Source organism: Rhea americana, unplaced genomic scaffold (genome assembly GCF_003343005.1).
Source record: "Rhea americana isolate MKP2758 unplaced genomic scaffold, rheAme1 scaffold_208, whole genome shotgun sequence".
NCBI classification, from domain to species: Eukaryota; Metazoa; Chordata; class Aves; order Rheiformes; family Rheidae; genus Rhea; species Rhea americana.
Genome location: NW_028186239.1, coordinates 581,301 through 597,321, shown reverse-complemented (window position 1 = coordinate 597,321; position 16,021 = coordinate 581,301). Strand labels below are relative to the sequence as shown.

At 38.5% G+C, this 16,021-nt stretch overlaps 1 protein-coding gene across 1 annotated transcript in view; it reads left to right on the top strand.

Annotated features, from left to right (window-relative positions):
* The first annotated feature begins 2,150 nt into the window (after nt 1–2,150).
* Nucleotides 2,151–16,021, top strand: part of TYR (tyrosinase) — a 55,977-nt gene continuing 42,106 nt past the window's right edge. The window contains exons 1-2 of the mRNA XM_085304374.1: nt 2,151–2,993; nt 13,967–14,183. Coding sequence (XP_085160500.1) covers nt 2,151–2,993; nt 13,967–14,183 — 1,060 coding nt within the window. The remainder of the gene's footprint in view (nt 2,994–13,966; nt 14,184–16,021) is intronic.

Genomic DNA, 16,021 nt, shown 5'->3' with positions numbered 1-16,021 from the left:
TGAAAAATCCTCTGAATCTTTTTAATAACAAGATTTTTGCCAAGATGTAAGGTGTGATTGTTCTGATTATTCCATGTTTTGGTGACTCGGGCATGCAAAAGGGAGTAGGYACACATATTTTCTTACTTGGCTAACATTTACAGCTGGTGATGCATGGTGAGATTGATTTTTCAAATACTATCTGAACCACTGACAGCTGATTAAAAAAAGTCTCTGTTCAATGGTAGGTCAAGAAGGGCGTATGCCACCTTTCAATCGCATTTCTCATTCAGAGTTTCTCTTTCATACATTTTCACAGAGGATTCCTCTGTTAACCAGCTGCTTCAGAAACTCACCATATGACAATTATCAAGGATTAGATTCCTGTTTTTTTTTTTTAACATTGAGCATAAATTATCATTAGAATATAAAAATAAGACTTTGCACATATTTTTTGTGTGACCCTCTATCTAATTATATATGCGAGTACTTTTCTGCTTCACTCTGAGGCTTTACCTCAAGTCTTTCYCAATCCCTGTAGCTTTTTAGTATATATTAAAAATTATATATCATTATCCTCAAAGATGTGTYGTTTCTCATATATACTAGTTTTACACTAGCCTCCATGGGAGGAACAGTAAATGMAATAGATTGCAATGGTTTTCCAAACAGCCAGACACAGAGAAAATAAAATAACTCAAACAAGTAACATTTCTGTGGTTAAATCTATCTTACAAATCTAGCACGAAAACCAGAGGAATCAGTCAAAAACAGTAGGCATCAGCCTGTGGTTAGAAATAATTTAAAGAAAACAACGGTCTTTGCCTTTTCTTTTCCAGGTGCCCCCACCACAGGCTCCCCAGTGCTGGGACTCAGGGATAATCTCTCTGAATATCTGGGGCGTGGAAGCCAACAGGATTAAAGTGCCTCGTGCTCCTCAGCACAGTCATGTGATGACCTGCTGATCCCAACAAAAGGCATAATATCCCAGCAAAGTTCTCATTTCATTCGTCTATATGTTGTTCCTGACTTACTAAGATTCTCTGTAAACATAAGGAAATAATTCAAGATGTTAAAAAAAAAAAAAAAAAAGAAGTGTCTCCTTAATAACAATGATAGCTGAAGAAAACTGTGGATAATTCATGTGCAATTTGCCCAGCAGTAAAACAACTGCCGTCCCTCTGCTTCAAGTGGCAACTTCAAAGTATGCACAACTTCTAATGCCTTTCATATAGCTCAGTTAACTCTAATCAGGCTAATGCAGAAGAAGAAAGAAGATATGGGTGGTCTGGAGGTTGACCAATACTGGGGAAAACACACAGACATGGTGTTTGCAAACTTCCTGATGGGAGAAAGACAGGAGTTGAGGTGCATTTTCCAGGYCAGGAGGTGGTTGCTTTAAATGCTTTCCACAAGTCTCTCAGTAGATTATCTATATTCCCCACAAAATTGCAGAGAAAATTTGAGTGCAGATTTGTATGGGGTGTCAACACTTAAAGCACTGATATTTTTCAAGGAAACAAATGGATTTTCTCCAAGTAATCATCATCTGTGAAGTTGCTTTGCCATACACCGGCCTGAGAAATTCAGCTTATACTGAAATACAAAAAAACAACACCAAATCCTCTATTCTGGTTCTGCCCCCTGTTCACAGTTTATCTGGCTTAACTTTGTGTTTACTTCTAATTACAAAAAAGATAGTTTACCCCCAAAATACTTTTTGTTGTTTTTATGTTTGCTGCACTTATTTAACAGTTCAGGTTTGATGCTATCTGTTTTTTAAACAATCGCTTACTCTAATGCATATGATCAAACAAGTAATTTGAGGAGCCGACAGTTGTTTCTGTGTCCAGATTTTAATTTTACTTCCTCCCCAATTGCCGCAGTAAAGCAGTCATGTGCTAGGCAGAAGATGAATGTAAATAATAAGTGCCTGTATTTCTGAAACTTGTAAGGAGTGGGGAGAAAAGTCACTTGGCTTTCACCCAGGACATGTGATAATCAGATTAACTGCGAACTGTATTTTGTGTGTAAATGTGCCCAGGGTAGGAATGGGGAAGAATGTTGGAGGGTGCAGTGAAGTGTTCCCTGTAGCGTGGAGAAATTTCTTTCATGCCCAGGACTTTGGAAGGAGTCAGACAGAGCTCTTCATGCACTGAAGCGTAACGCCAATGCTCTCCTGCTGCCCTAGGAGGATGTCTCTGTTTGCCATGGGTTTTCTGCTAGCGATCCTTCAGCCTTGCACGGGGCAGTTCCCCAGAGCCTGTGCAAACACCGAAAGCTTGTTGAGGAAGGAGTGCTGTCCTCCCTGGGATGGAGACGGGTCCCSCTGTGGGGAGCTCTCCGGCAGAGGGTCCTGCCAGGACATCCTTCTCTCTCGAGCGCCACTGGGGCCACAGTACCCTTTCTCAGGAGTAGATGACAGAGAGGATTGGCCTTCTGTGTTTTACAATCGGACGTGTCAATGCAAAGGCAATTTTATGGGATTCAGCTGTGGGGAATGCAAGTTTGGTTTCTCAGGAGTCAGCTGTACTGAAAGACGACTGAGAACGAGAAGAAACATCTTCCAGCTCACCACTAGTGAGAAGGACAAGTTCCTCGCCTACCTCAACCTGGCGAAGAGCACCCCAAGCTGGGACTATGTCATTGCTACTGGCACGTATGCTCAGATGAGCAATGGCTCCAACCCCATGTTCCGGAACATCAACGTGTACGATCTCTTTGTGTGGATGCATTATTATGCTTCTCGAGACACGCTCTTAGGTGGGTCAAATGTGTGGCGGGACATTGACTTTGCTCATGAAGCCCCAGGTTTTCTGCCTTGGCATCGTGCCTTTCTGCTGCTGTGGGAACGTGAGATTCAGAAAATAACAGGTGATGAGAATTTCACCATCCCCTACTGGGACTGGCGAGATGCTGAGTCCTGTGTTGTCTGCACCAATGAATACATGGGCGGCAGACATCCCACCAACCCTAATTTACTCAGCCCAGCATCATTCTTCTCCTCATGGCAGGTAAGGACAGGTTGAGGTAAGGTAAGGTAAGGGCAGAGTTGCTTATGATAGAATCATTTCATTTGACTTCAGATGTTTAAGTGAGGTGCATAAGTATGGAGCTCAGCCACATTGGATTCCCTTAGAAGTTCCTGGAGAGAAAGTAAGCAAYTCCAGAGAGCAAATCAGATTTTACATGGATTTAATCATCATTTAGAGCTGCTTATCTGTTTCTCTTTGTTGACTGTAGAACTCAGCAGCTTAATCAAGAACCTAAAACTAGACAGGAAGGAGGAAGGTCATGTCTCTGTGTCTGCAGGCCAGGCTTGGGTCAGCTCAAGTAACAGCTGAGATAAAGCAGGACTTATGTACACAAATTGCTGGTATATAACCAGTGCAAGACAGTTACCAACTGAACAATAAAAACAGAAGCAAATAGTTTTCAGAGGCTCTGCCTCTCCCTCCAATACCTTTTTTCTACCAAGAGTTAAAAACTATGGAATTAASCTTGTCTAGTTTCAGATTTTTCAAAAAAATATATAATTAATCTTTAGAGTACAAAAAAAGCCTATGCTATTCACATCAGTAGTTCAAACAAAAAATAATAATCTATCTCTCGTACTCAAAGGAACTAAGTTTACAAAGTTTACAAAGTTTACTAAGAAGTAAACTCAGTAGTTATTTCTGCCGCTTAAATGCAGTGTAAAATGGTGTATAAAYCAAGGAATTGTTATGTATTTGCAGAGGTGGTATGGTCTCACATGGCTGAACTGAACTGCACTGTTCTCACATTGAGTGCTCCTAGAGATTTTGTTGGGACTTTCTCCTAACCTACCACATTGCCTGAAATACGACGATAAATTTCTATCAGCTTGCATGGACATACTCCATCATGACAATAGCTACAGTCCCTTCTGGCTTTGAAGTATATGATTATGTTGGTGTAAACACAGCTTTGTTCTGTTTATTTCTGTAGCATCATCTTAAATGAAGATTGGGTAGTTTTAGTCATTTAGTGGAAATTGAAAGAGATACAAGCTCCAGCAGCTCTGCAATACTTTGGCATCACAAAACATTGACTAACTGGACTTATTTGGCTGGTTATACTGGATTTAGTCATCACTTATGTCCTCTGAATAATATAGGCTGTGTCTATATCTGTCAGTTCAAGYATTCCCAGGTATTGGAACATATCTATTCTAGGACATTTTTAAGGCACGAATTTTGTATGTACCAATTAATTTTTTTCCCCAGACAGGCACTTTTCAAGGGTTAAAATATTTCAGGGTCCCTTTCTAGYACACTGCATACAGCCACTCTGTTTGGGAGGCTAAGACAGTTTTACCAGCATAGACATGGCTATTTCCTGTCAGTTGGCTTCAGTTCCCAGGAACRTTCCTGATCACATTTAAATTTACTGGTTAGACATAGCCATAAAGTAGATATATCCATGAGCATGTATATTGATGTCATATGCAAAGAGTCTGCTTATTTCTAACAGTATGGATCTGRATAAGCTCTATTAATTTAATTAGACTGCCTTTGCAGAATGAAATGGATCTGATGCTGTTCCACACTGAGCTAAATAGTTACATGAAATTGCGTGAAAATGGTACAAATATCAAAGTGGAATAAATTGAAACTATAATTGAGCTGGCTACCTGGGTCAAGTGGAGTTGTCAATACAATATACTGGATATGATAATCAAAGAAGCAGGAAGCAGATATTACCAAGAAATGAGCAAGCTGATATCAATATTTTACAAAAGCACTGGAGAGGTCAGATAGTAYGTATACCTCATTTTTTCAAAGGTACTGTTAATCACGTCCAGATTCTTAGAATTTCTTCGTCCTGGTAGTTCATAAATACTCAGACACTTAACCAATAGTGATGAATATATTTAACAAAAAGTTGTGTTTATAACTTACCATTTAAAATGAATTCCCATGGATATATTCAGAAAATAAAGCAAAGATTTACGAAATAAATTTTGTTAAACAGATATTTCTGAATTACTTCAGAAAACACAAAAATAAAAAATGTGCCACATTAAAAGCATGTTTGGTGTTAGTGTACATGTAACATCACCTAAGTCTTATGCTGAAATCTCCCAAGTCGCTTTTGAAACTAGGTGTTAATCACTTTATTTCAGCTACTTCTGGAAATATTACACTATCAAAATTTCCAAAACAATACTACAAACAACCTTCAAGGGAGTTATTCCTCTTTAACATTTTGTATCTGTTTACATCTCTTCTGCCCTATCTAGTGAAAGAAAGAGACTGAACAGAGCTACATTTTCAGTCAACGAGTTTGTGATGAAGGTATAAGACAACCTGATGTTTCTTTAATGGCCTGGAACCCAAATTTTAACAATTGCTCGTGGCAGAAAAAATTTTAGTCAATGCAGTTCCTTGGAGTAGCACAAAATAAGAGATCAGAATATTACTCTAGAAAATCAAATGGGAGCAAAAATAGCTTTTGCTTCAACCGGAAAACAGCCATAGATCTGCTGCAGAATACACTGATTATCCAAGCTCTGTAGCTAAACAGCAAGGGAGGGGAAGGAGGGGGAAGAGGATGATCCAGAAATATGAAGGATGTGAAGGAATTCAAGTTTTTAATAAGCATGCAAAATAAAAAGGAGAGAGCAAGAGAAACCTTTTGAATAACACATCTATAATAAAGTGTCCTTTTCAGAATTAAAATGTCTTTTCAAAGCATAACAGAGTAACACCTGCTATATTAGTATAATTCAGAAATAGATTTGCTCAAGAAATAGTTATGGATTTATTTTAAAAGGCAAAGTGCCTATTTGCGGAGCAGCATCTTGTTGGTTTTTTTAATCCCTAAAGAAAGGAGAAAATACTTTATTCCATTGAGAAGTTGCCATGGCAACATGGATACCCATGAATACATGCTGAAATTTTAGCTTTCCCTTTACTTTTTTCTTCCACATGCTGCTGTAACCACTTAGCTGAGTGAATATTATCTGTCCACTTGCTTCTCATGTTTATCATCTAGGTGAAACTTCTGATTCTTCCCTCTGTTTTTACCAGAAAGACTATCAGGAAACTTTATTGTTTTTGTTTGCTTCCTTTGTTCATGTCCAGGGTGGGTGGGAAAGATTTTCTTATGCTTTCAGTTACTTGTTTGTGATGATTCAAATGTTGAATTCAGATTTATTTAGGACTGYATGACACCTGCTAATGCTTTACCAATTCTGCAACACCATATAGGCTTACAGAAAGCAAGGTGGAAAATGAAACCTTTTCATGACACYTTGAGAATTTTGTTTTGTTTTAGCATTTCTATATTCATTATATAACTATTTCTATAGATAGAAATTCATTCATTCTATAATTATTCAAGATAATAGTTTTACTCAAAGAAATATTTATTTGGATAAATTACCAAAATCAGTGAAATTAATAATCCAAGCAAATCCCCTGCAAATAAAAGCAGAATTGTTCAAATTTTGTTGAGAGTTAACATTACAGATTTGGGTTCCTTCCCACCGCTTCTCCACCTCCGGTTTTCTGGATAGATCGTGAGTAAAATGAGGCAACAAAATGTAAGTGCAGTTTTAGTTTTGCTGTTGTGGCAAACAGGCCACCGACTCTAGCTGTGAATTTTATCTCTTCTAAAAGAAGAGCAACTTGAGAGAAGTAATTGCATAGCGTGGAGGGCTGCCTGCTCTCAGCTGTACTGGTGTAAGCCTGGAGCCAACTCTTTGTTCCAAGCACTGAGAATTTCCCTTAGCACTTAATTCTGCATCACCCTGAAGAACCACTTACAAATGCAAAAATGTTACAAAGGGGAAACAATTTACACCGATATAAAACGGGTATAATGCTCCTGACCAAACAGCGGCAGTACTTTAGATCCATTACCTGAAAACACGTCTTCATAAGAAAGATGAAATTTGATTATTCAGATACAGTTACTTAATTCTAAGCACAGTTTACTGGGAGCTGAATTGCTAGCTGAATAGTCTGAGAGTCTCAAAGCATTATTTTCTGTTCACCTTTAAAAATTGCAAGAAATTTTCAAAAATACAAACACCAAAAGCCTTTTTTTGATTCAAAAATATTTTTCACTTGTTTTAACCTTCTTAGGTCTTTGTCAATAGACAGAGATGGAAAGAACAATTTAAGATATTAGCCTAGGACTTCGAATAAATATCACTGACTTTCTAGGTAAACTTGAAYATCTATTTGATTCTAAGACAACAAGAACTGCTGTTGTATCCAGCTTCTACCTGGGGGCATTGACATATCTGAGAAAGGAGCCCATGTCCTCCTGTGCAACACATCCCAGTCCTAAATCCTCACTGTGAGATGCTGAGTACCATGGATGGATGGTAAGAAGCTTGAGGAGAGGGACACAGATTAAACCCCAGACATTTCTGCATCCTGCTCAAAATTATGGAAAGGTAGACATCTGTGATGGCATTAGTAATCCTAAACTCTTTCTAGGAATTAGGTATTCTTCTCACAAAATATGCAGTAGGAAATGTATCTTAGTGGTGACAGGAAATGAGGGAATCAGGTTCTRCTCTCTGCCCTCTGCCCTAGGGAATTTGACTCACCACTTTTTACTTCTCAGATGGGTGCCCCAAGCAACTGAATGAGAAGGAATTTCTAGAAGAGGCATCTCTGATGTGTCTTTTTTGATATTGTGGAGGTTCAGGCAATGCCAAATGTTGAATATGTTTCAGATTTTCACGTTCTGTATTTGGTACTCACAAACCAGTCCTGTGACATTTGAGCCTTTTCCTGCATCTAGCCATATTCTTCTTGTGCCTTAGCGTTTACCTGTAATCGAAGGAGAAAGCACTTTGCTCACAGGGCTGATGTGGAGATAAATACACTACCACAGGACCCTTCTGTTACCTCTGGCCTCTATGCCAAGCTTTGCTGATGGCTCAAATCAAAGGCTGCATAAGTGTTACAAAATCCCATTTGAACCTATTTCACAGGGTCTCACACTTTAGCCAATGCTTTTAACATCGGAGGCATAGGCAAATCAGCCACAGTCCCACATCCAGCTACTTGTGGATGTCTGAACATCTCATAAATTCAAACATACCAAGAAGTATTTCATAAATAAACAAATATTTTTAAAAATCTTACAAACTCAAAAATAAAAAAACTTTAGTTTTTTATTGCAACTTACAGGTTTTGGTGCCAGCTACAGGCTGGTAAATTAAAAGACAACAGCTGAAATGGAGCAAGCAACTATCAAAGAAGAATTTATCAAGATTAGCCTCTAATGATACGCTTACATAGATTACAAATTTGAAACATTTCCTGTTGCAAAGAGGTAATCTCTACATGCGAAAACAGAACTGAGTCTTTATACCACTTCCCGAAGGAATCAGGATCTACGCACAGCAGGGAAAGACAGTTGGACATCTTCAGACTCCTTATGTTGCTGAAATCTCAAATTCCAGTGGTTTCATGGGATCACTGGTGGCTGAAAGCATTGATTTGGCCTCCGGTTGCTAGGCTATTATCTAGCATATGGCAGTGGTTGCTCAGGAGCTGTATAGTTTAAAAAATAATCAGAACTATAGAAATTAATAGCTAGGGAATTTCATAAAAGTTGAGGTTTGTTAATAAATCACCAAAAAAAGAAACCTACCTGCAGATATAGGTATTGGCCTTGGTGAATTTGTGGTAGACGTGGAGAAAGCAACACTAAAAGGGTACATTGGCAGCAGCCGGACAGTAGGGAATCACAGTCTGCCAAACCAGAAGATATTAATGAATATTTCAGCAGTAATTGATAACTGAAATTCCTACTCCACCCCAGCATCATTTTGAGGTGTTGAATGGGACGTAAATTATCCCTCAGACTGACTCTGAGCAAAAAGATGAAACTCAGCCAGGTTTACTGAAGACTGAGGAAACACCTCGAAGGGTCTGGGCTTGTTTCAGTGCTCTCACTTTGTGCTGTCTCATCACCTTGCAGCTTGAGTTTAGTAGCTCCCCCAGTTCACGCATATGCGGTAAGGGTCACAGAGATGACTTATGACCTTATATATGCATAAAGGTGGTTCATAGAATTTCTTTGAAGTTTTACTTTTCAGATTTTCTTTTAYTCAGTTTTCTGTTTTATCTTTCCAGTTCTGCTAATATTCATGAAGAAATAGATATAAATATACATAGTCTCTTCAAAATCCTTTGGTCTGCTATAGCACATTTTAAAATTCTGCCTATAAAAAYAAGCTCCCCAAAGCACTGCTTGTTCTGCCACAGATTATTTGGAGTTTTTCTTGCATTTTCCTAGTTGAATGAGTAATTGGTTTCTGGATGCCATATAGCTAAGATTAGACTATGTTAGGCTCTAATGTAGCCAAAAGTAAAAGTTAAATCCCTTTACAACTGCTGCATGTTTTAGATCAGGTATGAGGACAGCACCTTAATGCCATTCCCAAGCACGTGGGTGAGAATAAGCAAAGTGCCGAAGCAGTGCAAAGTCTCTTTCAGCTCTGTAGTGTGACTCAGGGCTCCAGCTCAGATATCTGCAGGAAAACTGGGYACACAGAAACGCCATCACCCAGCAATGCCCACATCCTGGCCCTCAGGAGAACTGGGATACGTCCAATAAACAAGTGAGGACAATCACGTGGTTGCTCTGYCTGTACTCTGAACCAGTTCTTTCAGTGTATTTTAAGCTGGAGCATAATATTCATAGTATTATGAATATATGCATATGTGGTTTCTGGACTTGTGCTCAGTGGGCTCAGAAACAAGGCAAAGGAAAGGGATCATCTCTAAAAGGAAGCCCTGTGCAGAAGTGCAGATTAACCCTTTGAGTGGCCTTACTTCATTAGCAAACTAGTGAACTTCAGGTTAGTTTGCAGCTGAGCAGCTCCTTCAATACCGCAGGAAAATAATCACCTATTCCAGGTGTGTGGGTGTATGTTGGACGTATTGCGTATCCCCGTGAGCACAGATCCAATAAGTACAAAGTAACCCCAAAGAATTTGTCATCAAAACCCCAAAAGCTTTGAATTTAAAAATAGCAGACAAAGGACTGAACACAGCTGAAGACTGCTGCAAAGCAATTCGCTTTCTTTAGGTTCAGGTGCTGGTCTGCACAGCCTGTTACATACTGAAAGGTAAAAGGGTTTCCCATYTGCAAAAAGGTGCGAGACAGCAGCAGCGCTTCCACACATTTACAGTCTGTTTTCTAAGAAATGATAAAAAGAGCTGTGTGGAAGATCTCAACTGCAGTGTACTGAGGTTTTTTCCTTTTTTCAGTTGCTTACAAGGCCCAAGAGCAATTGCTTCATATTCTGGAGTGCCATCTACTGGTGCTTGCTCTGCTAACTACTTACATAAGCTTCGTTTCAGAGCATCTGCCTAAAAAATTTCCCTGGACCCGGTGGATTTACACGTGCTGAAGAGCGGGCACTCAGTGCAGTTTGGGTATTAAGCGTTCTCCAGGACAAGAAGAAATTTACTCAGAACTCTTCCAAAAAAAGAGGGGAAAATCGTGTCTTTAAACATGTTTCTAGTAGAAAGTTTTCCTACGGAATGAAAAGAAGGCAATGACATGACCCATATTGCATAAATTTTACAGATTAAATCCAGGAAGACCACTAAAAGCATTTAACTGACTTATACGCTCTTACCACTTTCACTTCACAAGATTAGTAAAACAGCAAATAATAACACAGACTGATAATTTGTATTACCTAAATTATAGCTTTCTGGAAAAGCATAGAGGCTACTTTTATGGCCAGACTTTAATTTTTTAGTTCAGGACAAATAGCAAAAGGTCACAAAAAGCATTTTCATTGCTGTCTCTTATGTTGGCATTTCATGACCTTGCGTCACTGGATGTCTTATAGCATCTGGCTTCTATTTARACTACATATAATTAGTCAATCAGTTAATGAGGACTACATTGAGACATAAATAGGAAAAAAAAATAGCACTGTATCCATTTATAAGCCTCATAGCACTGAGTTGCATTAAACCCCACTGGAACTGACAAACGAAGGAATGGGGAAATGTTCCTTTTTTTAGATGCATTCAAGCTCATACTAAAAGACTTCTTGTCTAAACAGCCAAATAGCCTCATCTTGAACATGTGATTCCTCTTTAGGATGTACTACGGATATATCTACCGAGCAGCAGAGAGAGAAGGATGAAAGGACAGAGATGGCATAGCAGAAAAGCCAGAAGTAGCATTGGATAAGGCCCTGAGAAAAAAGAGCTGGGCAGAAAGCTTACGTGCATATAGTCTCTGAACAAAGAGACAGTCTGGGAAATGGGTTGAGATCCACCAGCCAAGGCACACCTGCCTTCTTGACTAGTGCAGTTGTAGATAAATAGGACTAAGCACTTTTTCTAAACACAAAATTACTAGAGAATCTCCCCCAGTCTGAATCATCCTCCTATTTTCGTTCCAGCTGGGATGAACTACAAGAATGCAAACTTTTCTTTAATTAAGAGAAAGCAATAATAAAAAAGTATGTTTTGTGTTTACATCTGCAGGTCTCTCCCTCTCACTCTTTCCCTTCTTGGTGAGGATTGTGAAAAGAACCTCTCAGAGGAACAATCTTGTCCCCCTTTGGTGACCCTCGATGGGTGTGCTGTGCCCAGTACACATGAAACTTCCCTTGACGACTCCTACCTACAGYTACCAAGGGCACCTTAGTAGCTCTAACAAGCTATGACAAATTGCAGTTAACAGAGTGGTCTCGAAGGATAAATTTCTCTGATAAGTTTTCTTATCTCCTCAAAAAAAGATGAGGATAATTTATTCATGAGATTCATATTCATAGAAATCTTATCATATAAGAATGCCAGATTTGTAAGAAATCTAGGTTATATTACCAACTCTGTCGTACATTTTCTGTGAATCTGTGGTCAAATTGCTTAGAATAGGATTCATCTCATCTCCTTCTAGTCATTCAAAAGTTAGGTAAGAAGCGAGGCAAGTTGCTTTTGTTTCTTTCTTTAGTTAGTACAGAGACACATCCATGCCTCCATGGTGTGATTCATCCCATCCTAATGCAGAAACAGAGCACTAAGCTAGCTGAACACTCTTAATTTTGCTTCCTTTAATAACTGCAGTCCAGAGACAGTTTCCACGTTGGATTTTTATATATTTTCTTTTGTTGACTTAGTCAATAGAAAGAGCCCCAGAAGTATGGACTCTCACTTAGGTATTTAGGCAGGCTGAATCACRCTCTGGAGAGGCCTCTCCCTATTTATTAACTGTAGAGGTAGCCCTCAAGGTTACTGTAGTCTGACAGTTTGTACACAGCTAGTGCTGGCAAAATGAACCTCCAACTCGCTGCCTTTACTAATACGGATTCTCATGTTCTTCCGTGTCACTCACAGCAAATACGATTGCTTGCACTSAGCTTCTTGTTCATTGTTTCAGTCSATGAAGTAGAATATATCTCCAGGATGAAAGACATCTCTAGGTTTTAGTGTTACGTGTTCTCTACTACAATGTATCACTCAGTATTGAGATCAGTTCTTTTTCCACAAAATGTTCTAATTAACTTCACTGATTACCTGATAACCACAGAGCTCTATATTTTGAAGAGATCTCTGATTTGTTTGGAATTKTATTTCTTTTTGAGGGTTTTTTTAGAAAAAGAAAAACAAGAGACATCAGCATTGTTTCAGACCCTTAGCAYCACCTGAGGTGCATACAGAACAGCTCCTGGAAGTCTTGAGCCACTGTTTCATAGATCCATCAATTGTACCACTAGAAGAGACCACCAAATCATCCAAATAACCTTCCACATGTCACTGTGTCATTACATTTTCCTCCATCCTGACTCCCTGTCAAGCAGGTTCCTCAAAATAAAGTAGGAAGGTGAGTTAGTACATGTGCTAACTCCCAGTGCATTTATTGAACCAAGATATGAAAAGATATCCCACTTTCATTCTCATCATTTCTATAAACAAGCAGGGATGTAGTGAGATGCTCTCTGTAGTTACTGTAGAAGCTCTTGGTCGTCAGAGTGCCCATGTCCTTAGTAACAAGTTATTGAACTAAAGACACTAAAAGACMTTGAAAAAAGCAAGACATTGAACACCATCTTAGTAACAGTGACAATCTGTGTGGGTACTTTTAAYCTATGGAAAATGTGAAGGAATTTAACTTACMCGACCATTGTTTGAAGTTGTRTTGAACCACCTTGCACTTCCACGAGTCTGAAACTGGACTGACAATTTCCACAGATAATCTGATAAATGATGACTTATTATGCCATGGTAAATTGAACCTTCCTGTGAACCCAGAACTTTTTTATAAATCATRCTGGATCTGACAATATTTAGTATCTGTATCCATCTCTGTGCCCAAGGTCTTTTCCTATCAGATGTCATCATTATGACATCTCAGCTTCTGTTATATTAATTCCCAAAACACTTGTGTGGGATAGAGCAGGGTCTTATCCCTTTTAGTATATAACATATCATCTARACACAGTGCAATAGAGCCCAGTTAGCCTAACAAAACATGAACAGATATTTTCAGAAAAAAAGATAATGTGTATTTTTCCATATTCCAAGAGTTCCCGCCTTACAGTGTGGGGACAAAACTCTGCAATTATGGCTTTTTTCCTTTTCCATCTGCTGAAGTCAAAAGCCTCCATTTGGTGACTGCAGCAGCATATTTTTGTGTTCTGCTGCATTAGTAGTACTGAACTTAGTCACAGTGACTCTACAAGGGTGTAAATGAGAATTGATGTTACCTCAGTCCATATGGACAGTTTCAGACATGAACTAGTGAATTATTTCAAAATATGTACCAAGGCAGAGACTTATCTTCTATTAAATATCCCAGTTTACATTAAAATCATACACAGAAAATTTTAAAATTAATCTCTCCTTATAACAAAACTGATTACTTTGTACACTTACTTYACTCTTTTAAAAATTAATTAAAATCTTTCTTTGCTTTTGTCTCTTACAACCACTGTAACTGTGCTAATAGAAAATGTTTTACACAGGTAATTTGCACTCGATCTGAAGAGTACAACAGTCAACAGGCTTTATGCAATGCCACAAGTGAAGGGCCTATACTGCGAAATCCTGGGAACAATGATAAATCAAGGACACCAAGGCTCCCATCTTCAGCTGAAGTTGAATTTTGTCTCTCTCTGACTCAGTATGAATCTGGATCCATGGATAAAATGGCCAATTACAGTTTCCGAAACACTTTGGAAGGTAAGTTTTTTATTCTACTATGCTATTTCTATCCATAGATTGATTCTTTCTGGGGTTTTGAGCCTTTGAATCTTGGACAGTYTGAGATGACTGATGAAACACAACTCAGGAAAATGTTATACTTTCTCTCAGAATAGCAACAGACAAGGAGAACCGCACTAAAGGCATTAAAGTAAGTAAGTATGTACTRCAGACTAGATCAGACCCCAAAATTAGGAGAGCTTGTCACTTGCAATAATCTGCACTAGGCACAGCAAAGAAATGCAGCACTGCATAAAATGAGGTAGTCTAACAATTCACTTACACAGGATCCTAACCATTGRCCACATGGGTTATGAAAAATATGACCTTTAGTATCTTTTCCTAAAGGATTAGTTATTAATCTTCACTATCTAACRATCCAATATGTTTTGAATCTTGCTAAATTGCTGCTGGTAAACAAGGATAGCATATCTTTGATAGTTATCAAAAAAGTATTYCTTCCCTGATGTATCATATGTCTGGTGAATCAAATAGGATGTACTTTCATTGGTATCCCAGAGAATTTTGCTTGCAAAGCAGCTTACAAGGGCTGCAATAATATAATACAGGAGCTGATGTGATGGCAAGAAATCAAAGCTTATAACATGATCAGTATTATACTTTTTATTGTGTAGGATGCCATAAAGCCTTCTCAGRTAAAAATATGAACCAGATTCTGCTCTAAAAACAGTGAAAAACGTGGAGGTTACCTAACGAAGCCAAAAGAGATTTGAGGCATTGATTGGCTCCAGCTCTGGACATARCTACCCCTTGTACCTTTAAAATGGGAAACAAGTGAAGTTAGGGGAAAAAAAGGTGATTTAACTGAGTAGATATTTGTTTGGTTGTTGAAGTGTATGAAGTATATGAAATAGAGTGGATGCAATAGASTAATAGGAAGAGCAGAGAAAAGCGAAATGCAGTAAAGTCGTGAAATAATGAGGGTCTACAATCATGCTGTTAGCAYTGTAAGCAAAAGCAAAGGCTCAGTCTATGAAAGCTGTGCAGAGCCAGAGATGGATTTACTGAGAGAGTAGAGTCAAAATGGACTGCTCACTTCAGAGATATGCTCACTTCRGAGGCATAAATTTCATTTTAATGATTGCTGGTTGATTAAGGATAACCTGGTAAGTATTTGCAGAAAAAAAAGGCAACACCTCAGTTTGGTCAATGTTGAGTGTAAATTGATGGCTAAATAGAGCTATAGCTCAAATACTGTGCTTTGAAAAAAACACATACAAAGCACATACTTTTTCCTATTAAAAATGATAGTAGCTATTTTTTAAAAAGGCAGTAGCCTGGGTGTTCAACAAAATCGCACAATGGTCAAGAAAGCACTTACAGCTCCAAAAGAGGCTAGAAGAAGATATTTTAATTCTAAAATCAGAATCAGTGCTTTGTCTCATTAATCGATCAAATCCATTCTTCACTGCTGTGCCTTTGTTACATTAGTTTCACGGCAAGTRCACATACTCATAGTCAAACATCTCAGCATAATCTTCCAAACGCATTATGAAGAGTGCCATGCTTGAGTTTGAATTGCAACAATGTCACTGCATTTGAAAAGAGCTCTGGTAGATCAAATATGCCTCCAGCTCAGTCCTCTGCTCTGTGTAAAACTGTACAGTGTTGATCTTTCTCCTAATGAGGATATGAAGTTCTAGCTCACCACCATGATTATTTGGAGTGCTGAAAATGCTATGCCAGGTATAGATGGGCTGCCCCCAATAGATTATTTTGGACTTCAAATGATTTAGGTAATTGTTGTGACAGACTAGGGACAAAACCTCATGTTCTTAAGGATGSATGTAAGTCAC